This window comes from Protobothrops mucrosquamatus, unplaced genomic scaffold (genome assembly GCF_001527695.2).
Source record: "Protobothrops mucrosquamatus isolate PMUCROS unplaced genomic scaffold, P.Mucros_1.0 scaffold4208, whole genome shotgun sequence".
Lineage (NCBI taxonomy): Eukaryota > Metazoa > Chordata > Lepidosauria > Squamata > Viperidae > Protobothrops > Protobothrops mucrosquamatus.
The window spans coordinates 21,821-32,919 of NW_015390131.1; the positions used below are offsets into that span (position 1 = coordinate 21,821).

General features: G+C 45.8%; 1 protein-coding gene across 2 annotated transcripts in view; it reads right to left on the reverse strand.

Annotated features, from left to right (window-relative positions):
• Window positions 1–457: 457 nt before the first annotated feature.
• Window positions 458–11,099, reverse strand: part of RPS6KB1 (ribosomal protein S6 kinase B1) — a 50,735-nt gene continuing 40,093 nt past the window's right edge. For both annotated transcript variants that reach the window (XM_015828080.1, XM_015828081.1), the window contains 6 exons: window positions 10,541–10,648; window positions 8,709–8,771; window positions 7,811–7,888; window positions 4,469–4,576; window positions 2,226–2,338; window positions 458–764 (listed from right to left, as the gene is read on the reverse strand). In XM_015828080.1, the coding sequence (XP_015683566.1) occupies window positions 527–764; window positions 2,226–2,338; window positions 4,469–4,576; window positions 7,811–7,888; window positions 8,709–8,771; window positions 10,541–10,648 (708 nt within the window). In that variant the 3' untranslated portion in view covers window positions 458–526. The remainder of the gene's footprint in view (window positions 765–2,225; window positions 2,339–4,468; window positions 4,577–7,810; window positions 7,889–8,708; window positions 8,772–10,540; window positions 10,649–11,099) is intronic.

The following is an 11,099-nucleotide window of genomic DNA, read 5'->3' on the forward strand; positions in this document are numbered from 1 at the left end:
TCTGCATTTTTGCCCATTGGCATGGACTTTCCCAGGGGGCACAATCATGCAGGAGAACCAGTCTACTCTCCATCCTGTTAGCTTCAAGCGATTGACCTGGAGAAAAAAAAATTTATCTTTGATAGAGCCGAAAAGATGCCACGCTGCGTTATCGGTTAGCTGCTGTGCCTAAGTTGTATAATACCATATATATATATATATATATTTTTTGCTTACGTCCTGTCTTTATGCACCATTGATTCAAAGGAGGGAATGAGGAGGTGGGGAAAAAAGAGAAAGGGGGGAGGCAGGGGGAATCCATTTTTTTCCCATTCTTCTTTTCCAGTCCATTATTCTGTGCAACGACTAACTTGATACCGTCGCTGAAGGGGGGGGGGGGAAGGAAGAAAAAAAAAAGCCACGAGAGGTCTCGTATTTTGGCAGCAGGAGGGCTGTGTGAGGCACGGCTGCCCTTGCAGACAGCTGTCCTTGGTCTTCTGCTGTCGCTCAAGCGGGTTCAGGGGGAGGACTGCGGCCACAGGTGATGTCATAGATTCATGCGCAAGTGCTCTGGCCGTTTGGAAATGATGGGGAAGGCTTGCTTTTTGTACGGCCCGGTGTTGGGCTGCCGGATGGGAAGCGGAGCTGAGGCTTCTCCGCAGACTGTTACATCCATCTGTTCGATCCCACCTGTCTCCATGGGGTAGTCCACGGGCAGCTGAGGATTGGCCACGCCGGAGGAACCGCCTCGTCCCCAGAAGTCCCCTGGAGAGAACTTGACAGGGCTTTGGAAGAGAAGAAGCAGCCATTAAAAAGGTTTTTTTTAAATCAAAAAATATAGTTTTTTCTATCTATCTATCTATCTATCTATCTATCTATCTATCTATCTATCTATCTATCTATCTATCTATCTATCTATCTATCTAATCTATATATCTATCTATCATCTAATCAATCATCTATATCTATTTGTTTATCAATCTATCAATCTATATCAATCAATCATCTATATATATCAATCATCTATATCTATCTATCTATCTATCTATCTCAATCAATCATCTATATCTGTTTATCTATCATCTATATCAATCATCTATATCTGTTTATCCATCTATATCAATCAATCAATCATTTATATCTGTTTGTTTATCATCTATCAATCTATCTATATCAATCATCTATGTCTATCTATCCATATTAATCAATCATATCTATCTATCTATCTATCTATCTATCTATCTATCTGTCTGTCTGTCTGTCTGTCTGTCTGTCTGTCTGTCTGTCTGTCTGTCTGTCTGTCTGTCTGTCTGTCTGTCTGTCTGTCTATCATCTATCTGTATCTTGTAGACTTCAACTTCCATTCTGGGAGTTGAGGTCCACAAGTCTTTAACGTTGCCAAGGCCCATATGCTAAGCCAAGCATTTTAGAGGCAAAAGGTCAAATCATTTTGTACATAAGCTCAATAGTTGCGTCTACACTGCAACTTAAGCCAAAATGTGCCGACTACCATGTTTCCCCAAAAATAAAACCTGGTCTTATTTATTTATTTTGCCTCCAAAAGAGACACCAGGTCCTATTTTCGAGCGGTGTGTGTGTGTCTTTTCCACTCACCTCGCCAAGGCAGCACTGACAGCCCTGCCCACCCGGCCCACTTCTTCTGTGGCTGAAGGAAATGCCTCTGCAGCCGAGAACAGAGCTACGGATTGAATCCATAGCTCGGCTCTCGGCTGCACAGGCCTTCCAGAAAGGCTTCCAACTACAATGAAAGCCGGAACTCCATTCTCAGCTGTAGAATGATGCTTTTACTTCAGCTGCAGAAGAAGCGGGCTGGTGAGGCATCAACCCATAGGAGGCCTGGCTGCAATGGTAAGCTCCACCCCCACCTCCGCTTGATTTTCTAGGCCTGCGCCTCGCCCCAAAAGTAGGGCTTATTATCGGGGTAGGTCTTACTTTCAGGGAAACACGGTATGTGTAACTTAACGGCGAGGCCAGCGATTCAGATGTTCTGCGCTTACTTGCATGCCCCCATTTTCCAACCTGGAGATTGCGAGAAGAATGGCTTTCTACCCTCTACTGACTTATTGCCATTTTACGGTACTGAGAGGATTGTGTGGAATCCTGTTTGCAAATCTTGGGATGAAAACCCAACATTCAACACACAACCAAGATTCTGAAGCTTTTATGAGGAGCGCACCCGTGCTACCACACACACAAAACACCCAGCAATGGGAAGAGGCAAATACCTGATGGGGGTCCGAGGACTGCCGATGAATCGGCGAGGTGACCGAATTTTTGGTTCAAAGGAAAACTTCTCTTTTACGCTTTCAAGTACGGATGGAGCCACATACGTGAAACCCTGCAAAGGGGAGGGGAGAAACAAGGGTGGCCAGCGACCATCCCACCAAAGAGAGTTCCAATGAGGAGACTGCATTGTGACGAAACCAAAACAAGCCATGAATGAACCAACCCCATCAACTTTGCAGTGAGAACCAACATACAGGTGTGAGCACCCAAGATTGCCCAGCTCAGGCTGATATGTTGGGCCAGCTCTGGAGAGGACACTTCTTCCCTGCCGGTTGCCTTCGGACTTCCCTTATATCCAAACCACACTACAGAAAAATATCTTATCATCTTATCTTATCTTATCATGATAGCAGTGTTCCAGTATCTCAGGGGCTGCCCCAAAGAAGAGGGAGTCAAGCTATTTTCCAAAGCGCCTGAAGGCAGGACAAGAAGCAACGGATGGAAAATGATCAAGGAAGAAGCAACTTAGAGCTAAGGAGAAACTTCCTGATAGTTAGAACAATTAACCAGTGGAACCACCTGCCTCCAGAAGCGCTGAATGCTCCAACACTGGAAGTCTTTAAGAAGAGACTGGACAGCCATTTGTCCGAAATGGTATAGGGTTTCCTGCCTGAGCAGGGGATTGGACTAGATGACCTCCAAGGTCCCTTCCAACTTTATCATCATCATCATCATCATCATCATCATCATCATCATCATCATTATTATTATTATATTTAAAAAATATATATAGTGTCCACTTATTAACTTGGAAACTGGAATCCAGATCACTGTCTCTTTTCCAAGACATGCCATTTGGTCTCTCCAGCGGCAAAGAGTGCACTTTCCCACTGAGCTGTCGCTTGTTCCCACCATCTGTGAAACAAGACCTTGTATCCTTACTGTCTTTACCAGGGTAGCAATAGCAACAGCCCTTAAGACTGATATACCGCTCCACGGCGCTTTTAACAGCCCTCTCTAAGCGGTTTGAAGAGTCAGCATATTTGCCCGAACAATCCAGGTCCTCATTTTACCGACCTCAGAAGGACGGAAGGCTGAGTCAACCTTGAGCTGGTCAGGATTGAACTTCCTGGCAGTGGGCAGAATCTGCCTGCAATACCGCATTTTAACCACTGCGCCACCATGGCAAGGGAGGAAGGAAGGAAGGAAGGAAGGAAGGAAGGGAAGGAAGGAAGGAGAAAAGGGAGGGAGAGGAAGAAGGAAGGAATAACAATAGCATTTAGACTTATATACCACTTCACAGTGCTTCATAGCCTTCTCTAAGCGGTTTACAGAGTCAGCCTATGGCTCCCAACAATCCGGGTCCTCATTTTACCGACCTCAGAAGGACAGAAGGCTGAGTCAACCTTGAGCTGGTCAGGATCAAACTTCCTGGCAGTGGGCAGAATCTGCCTGCAATACTGCATTTTAACCACTGCGCCACCATGGCAAGGAAGGAAGGAAGGAAGGAAGGAAGGAAGGAAATGCTGCTTCACAGTGCTTTTACAGCCCTCTCTAAGCGGTTTGCAGAGTCAGCACCTTGCCCCCCAACAATCTGGGTCCTCATTTTACCGACTTTGGAAGGATGGAAGGCTGAGTCAACCTTGAGCTGGTGAGAATTGAACCCCTGGCAGTCAGCAAAATTAGCCTGCAGTACTGCATTCTAGCCACTGCACCACCACGGCTCCTAGTAGTAGTAGGTAGTCCTCAACCTATGAGTATTCGTTTGGCAACCATTTGAAATTACAATGGTGCTGAAAAATGGACTTGCTTTGCCTGAAGGAAAACCTGTTGCAGGGCCTTGGGGTCAGGTGACTAAAATTGAGATGCTTAGCATCCGTACTGCAACTCCACCCACCTACCCATCTCTTCCCTGATTTATATCGACGAGTGCTACTGTGCAGGGCAGCCAAAAGCTATGTCAGGATTCATCCTCAAATGGCCGAAGGGTGCTTTTTCCAAAAGTCAACTGGACTTCCTTGGGTTTTGTTTTGTTTTTTTTTCCCCTTGAAAACATTTCACTTCTCATCCCAGAAGTTTCTTCAGTTTGAAAAAGAATCTTCTTGGATGAAAAAGCGAAACATTTTTAAGGGGGAAAAAATCCCCCCAAGAAAGTCCAGTTTGGGGAAAAAAGCCCCTTTGGGACAACCATGACCTGGAGGATGGAGAATCTCCGCAGATACCCATCCCCAAGCTTACTTACCAAGAAAACCTGGTTGGCACTTTCGCTGAGGGTCGAGTCGTCCGGGCTATCGACGGGAGTCTGACGTGTAAATTTTGCATCGAATTGGCTCACGTCTTCTTCGGATTGCTTTGCAAAAAAAAAAACAAAAGTTGAGGAAGGTTTTTGTTTTGTTTTTTTAAATAGTTTTAACAGATAATCACAACAGCCTTAGTGGAAGACAAAGCTTCTGGACGGAGGGAGCGTTCCGCAGATGTACCACTTGGAAGCCTGCTGGAGTGCTGCTGCCGCCACTGGAGGGTCCCGTTTTGGACAACTAGGCTGAGAAACGAAGGCAAGGGAAAGGGGGGGGAAGGGAGTCACGGATCAAAGAAAAGGAGGATTGAGGAGAGATGCCTTCAAAGGCAAGACGCAAACGGAGTCCTCCCCTCCCAAGCACCACCACCAATTGTGGAAGTCAGAGCCCCCCAGAGAAGGAAATATTAAAAGGGCAGAAAAATATATTTTTCCTCAAAAGGATTTTTAAAAGCCAGCCCCCAAGTCTCTCTCTTTGCCCCAAGCAGGAGCCAGCCCTATACAAATGCAACTGTAAAATCATCAGAAAGCTGGAGCCAGAAGACAAAGACCTAAAATCAGCATATCCCACCTGAGATGGGACATAATAGGACTAACCCCATTGCCATCAAGTATACCAGAGAGTCACACCTAGATTCAGGTCAGAATACGTGACACAGGAAATAACCTCAAAGTTCATGCCACAGGAACAGGAAATTATTCCAAACAAAAGGCTAGAGAGGATATAAAAACCTACTGCCCATGTGCTCAGGTCCTTTTTTCCCCTCCGGTCTAGCCTGCAAGAACCATCTTCCTGCCTCTTCAATAAACGGTAACCATCTTCCCAAAGCAGTCACCATGTTGCTTATTTTTTCCCGGCTTGGATGAACCAGGATGAAGACTTTACTTCCAACAATTTGGCGACCCAGATGGGACTCGAACCCACAATCCCCAACTTCTGGGCTCTTGTGAAGTCTGAACTGCTGTAATTATACAGGAAAATACATACAGGCAAATCCTCGACTTATCACCCAAATTTGTGACTCAGCAGTTCAGTTCTTGCTTATGCAGGCCGTCCTCCACAACTAGGACCCAATTTTTTCACTGCTAAGCAAGGCGGCTGCTAAGTGAATCGTACCCAGTTTTATGACCTTTCTGGGCAACCAGTCGACTCTTTGCACCATGACTTAATTTTGTTACGTTTTACAAGCTCACTAAGTGAAAGAACAAAAAAAAACCAACCAACTGGATAGCGATCACATAAAACACTGACAAATGTCCTCCTCTCAGCTTCAATACATGGCATCGATAACTGAATCCCACTGTGATCTGATTGGCTCATTGCCAAAACGAGACAACACTGATTGGCTCTCTAAACACTCGTGCTCATTGGCTACAATCAGATGAAGGAAAGCTACCTGAGATCAACCTAAGCAAGTTGTGCTTCCTTTTTCTGGTTATTTGGCTATAACTTTTCATAGAATACAGTACAGATAATTGAACAAACTTTGCTGCATTACGTTCTTGATTAAATTATCTTTCCATTGATATATAATTTTATGGTACTACTCCCCCCAAAAAAAGTGGTGTTATTAGCCATCAAACCTAAAAAATACACTTTTCCCAAAAGGTTTCCACAATTCTGGCCACTACTGTACTGTACTTTTGATATAATTTATCGCTTTCCCAATTCTGGGTGCTTTCAGCTGAATGTGGCTGCAACTCCAGAGTTCCTAGCTAATAGGATGGAAGAATTCAGCAGGTTGCAATTCCAACACACCTGGAAAATGCCACGATGAAGACAACTATATAGGGAGTCCTTGACTTACGACCACAATGGAGCCCAAAATTTCTGCGCTAAGTGAGACCGTTAAGTGTTTTGCTCCATTTGACAAACTTTCTTGCCACAAATTGTTAAGTGCATCACCGCAGTTGTTACGTTAGTAACGTGTTTCTTAGGTGAATCTGGCTTCCCCATTGATTTTGATTGTCAGGTCGCAAAAGGGGGATCAAGTGACCCCAGGACGCTGCAACTGTCGTTAAGTAGGAGTCAGTTGCCAAGCGGCCAAATTTTGATCATGTGACTGTGGGGATGCTGCAACAGTCGTAAGTGTGAGAAACGAACGTAAATCTTTTTCAGGGCCGTTTGATTTTAAACCATCACTAAATGGATAGTCGTAAGTCGAGGACTATCTGTACTGGCCAGATGCTTCTCTGAGCTCCAGTTTATGGAAATGGCTCAATTATCCATTTTGTAACCCAATGGTTTATGGCAGTGATGGCGAACCTTTTAGAGACCGAGTGCCCAAACTGCAACCCAAAACCCACTTATTTATCACCAGGTGCCAGGTGGACGTGGCCCACTGGGTGGGCGTGGCTGTGGTGGTCATGGCAGGCTGGGTGGGTGTGGCCAAGGTGGGCGTGGTCACCTCGATGTTGCTCGTGGGGAGGGATGCCTGTGGGGGTTGGGCAGGGTTGGGGGAGATCCAGGGGGTCTCTGGCAGGTGGGGCGGTGGGCAGGAGGCTCGTCCTATGGGGTGAGGCAAGGCAAGGCAAGGGAGGGTGGGGGTGCCATTGTCGCAGGGCAAGGCGAGGTAGGGGCCGGGGCGGCTGCTGCCTGACACCATCGGCCCCTGCACATAGAGGCCAGCGAGCGCATGGGGGCCGACAGTGTCCATCAGCAGCCACAGCCTGCCGGCCCGTCGACCAGCACACTCTGGGGCTCCGCAGCCTGGCACCAGCAGTTCAGAGAAGCCGCCTCTGAGCTGGACGGATGGCCGACAGCTGAGGAGGCGATGCAGTGGGTCGTGCCCGGGAAAAGGAGAGCATGTGAGGCCAGGAGGGATGGGAGGGGGGGAAGGGAAACCAGCCATGCTGGGATGCATCCAGCCACGTGGGACCTCGGCGAGTTAGCAGGCAGCTGGTTGAAGAGGGACAGTTGCCATCTCCAGGGCATGGTCCATGTGCCCACAGAGAGGGCTCTGAGTGCCGCCCCTGGCACGCGTGCCATAGGTTCGCCACCGCTGGTTTATGGCAAGCCCAGTCTTTGGGTAGCAGCAACGAATTTTTGCCTTCCTCTGAAGTGCAACAGCCACCTTAAAATTGGGGGATGCATTTGAGCCCGAATTTAAAACTGAGGAAGACTCAGAGGTGAATTCCATTGTGAAGGAAGTGGGACACAGCTCTGTATATTGGAAAGACGGGGCCATAAAACCTGCCTGGGTTGGGAATGGCGCACCCTGATCCCCAAATTTGGCTTATCTGGCTGGTTGTGCCTCAAGATCCCAAGCATGTATCCAAATGACATACCAATAAGGGTTTAAAAGGTGGTTCCACCTTCCGAGCTAGCAGTTCTTCCCAACTGATATGTCTGAAGAAGGGATGACCCTTAAAAAACAAACAAACAGTGGTTATTAATCAGTGCCCAATCAAAGAGAGCAGAACATGCCAAATGACCGGTGCTTGGTTTTGACTAGAATATAAACTGAAACACACAAGTCTACAGCACTCCTTCAGAAGAGGAACTGGGCAAAGCTATAGTTGTTCCGTTAGATGAACTAAGGCAATGTCTCTTAACCTTGACAACCCCTTTCAGATATGTGGACTTCAACTCTCAGAATTTCCCAGCCAGCCATATTGGCTGAGGAATCCTGGGAGTTGAAGTCCACAATCTGAAAGGGGTTGCCGAAGTTGAGAGATATTGATCTAAGACAGGGGGCTTCAAACTTGGCCCTTTTATGACTTGTGGACTTCAACTCCCAGAAGTCCACAAGTCATAAAAGGGCCAAGTTTGAAGACCCCTGACCTAAGATATTGCTTCAGAGGTGATAGGACAGTGATGTTGAACTTGTGACACAACTGTCAAAAGGTGACATGTCATGACGTTTTAGTTGACACGCTAGTGTTCACCAACACATTTGACATTTGTACCCAGACTAGTTGGCATCCTTTCCACCCCCTCCCCAACCATTCCCCTTGTCCAAGAAAAGGCAAGAGGGTAGAGCAAACGGCTCCATGGCTTCCCAATTTTTTAAAAAATGTTATATCAGTTTGAGTTGCAAAGCAGACTAACTTTACACCTCCCTGAAAGTGTACTCATACTGCTTGCTTAGATCCAAGACATTCAAGATCATGAAGCAAACCTTTTCTGAAAATTATTTTACTGGTCAGAGGAGAAGGGAGGACGTTTTCCCACAAAATGGCGTACCTGAACTTCTCCAGTGTCTCCGGGACCAGCTCCTAGACGTGAGGCAGCATTTCTCTTTAGCAGCTGAAGAGAGGAAAGAGAGGTTTAAAACCAAATGGACTTTCTTTTAGGAAAAAAGTTATTTTATAGCTGTCAGATCTGCCCCAACTTGGTCCTTTAAGCAAAAAAGACCCTCAACGCCAGGTGTTGTGAAAGGTAGACTTTACTAAAGGCCAACTGGATTACAGTACTGCATCCAGTTTTGGTCACCATGTTGTAGAAAAGATGTTGAGATTCTAGAATGAGTGCAGAGAAGAGCAACAGAGATGATCAGGGGACTGGAGGCTAAAACATATAAGGAACGGTTGCTGGAATTGGGAATGTTTAGTTTAATGAAGAGAAGGACGAGGAGGGACATGATAGCAGTGTCCCAGTATCTCAGGGGCTGCCCCAAAGAAGAGGGAGTCAAGCTATTCTCCAAAGCACCTGAAGGCAGGATAAGAAGCAATGGATGGAAACTGATCAAGGAGAGAAGCAACCTAGAACTAAGGAGAGATTTCCTGACAGTGAGAACAATTAACCAGTGGAACAACCTGCCTCCAGAAGCGGTGAATGCTCCAACATTGGAAGTTTTTAAGAAGAGACTGGACAGCCATTTGTCTGAAATGGTATAGAGTTTCCTGCCTGAGAAGGGGGTTGGACTAGATGACCTCCAAGGTCCTATCCAACATCATCATCATCATCTTATTATTATTATTATTAGTAGTAGTAATAATATAGCAAAGCGAGAACTGAGGTTTGCGTGCCAAATACCATCAAACATCCGCATCTGCCTATCCCAAGTCCTTGGGAAGGACTCGATGGGTAAGCAAAAATGCCGAATCCAGTCTGAATATCTGGCTGACTGTGCGATGATGATGATGATTATTATTATTATTATTATTAATAATAATAATAATAATAATAGAGTTGGAAGGACCTTGGAGGTCATCTAGTCCAACCCCCTGCTCAGGCAGGAAACCCTATACCATTTCAGACAAATGGCTGTCCAGTCTCTTCTAAAAAACTTCCAGTGAAGTTTTGATCATTTGAGCACAAGGATGCTGCAATGGACATAAGAGGAGGACCAGTCATAAGTCACTTTTTTCAGTGCCATTATAACTTGGGTTGCTAAATGAATGGATGTAGGTTGAGGATTACCTGGATTGAAACATTTTGGACAAATGTCCACCTGACTCAGCAAATAATTTCCAGGTTTGTATTTACCAAGATCGCCAACTGTGATATGAACAAATGCTAGAGACATTTTGTTTTTGTTTTTTTAAAGGCTTAATGAAAATTTAGTAGTTATTAATTGGGAAAACACTTTTTGCTTACCATTCAGATCCAAGAACAATTCAGGTGAAATAACTTTTGGTTCACTCCAAACTCATGCAGATAGTTCTCGACCTACAACCGTTCATTTAGCAACTGTTCGAAGTTATAATGGCACGGGAAAAAAGTGACTTAACGACCGTTCTTCACACTTACAACCCTTTCCGCATCCCTGCGGTCACGTGATCAACGTTTGTAACTTTCCCAGAAAGCTTCTGACAAGCAAAGTCAATGGGGGAAGCCAGGTTTGCGTTAACAGCGGCAGTGATTCACTTAATAACCATGGCCAAAAAGGCCGTAAAATCGGGCCACTACTCATTTGACGGCCATATTGCTTAACCAACAGAAAATTTGGCTTTAATTCTAGTCGTAAGTCGAGGACTGCCTGTAACTTAGCTACAGAAAAGTTGCAAATTTGAAAAACGGCCCTGAATTTATACTTGAGCCGATCTCTGGGATGACCCCGGTAAGAGTCTCACCTTTTTAAGCAGATCTCTGGCTTCTTGTGTGAGGTAGGGAGGCAAGTTCAGTTTACACTTGAGGATCTTGTCAATCGTTTTCTTCCGGTTCTCCCCAGTAAAAGGGGGCTGAAAAAGAGAGAGGAGGAAGGAGAAGCCGTGAGAAAAGTGCACCACATAAGGTGATGTCCACAACATTCTGCTTGTACTTCCTGGCTTTTACATAGGCCTGTAAAAACTGATTTCCAAGCCTGGCTATTATAAAGAGGGTTTGATCTACAACCCTGGCTGTCTAAGAAGTCAAAATAGTGTGGATGAGTGTCTCCTAGGTCCGTGGTGGCGAACCTGTGGCACGGGTGCCAGAGGCGGCACTCAGAGCCGTCCCTGTGGGCACGTGCGCCATCGACCCCAGTCCTAGGCCTTCAGCTGGGTTTTATAAAACCTTTTTCCTTTAGGCCTCTGCCACCGTATGCAAAAAAAAAAAAAAAGGTTCAATCAATCAATCAATTTCAACTTCTCGCGGGGAAAAAAAAGATCTCGCAAAGTTGGAATTGATTGATTGAACTTTTTAGTCCCACCC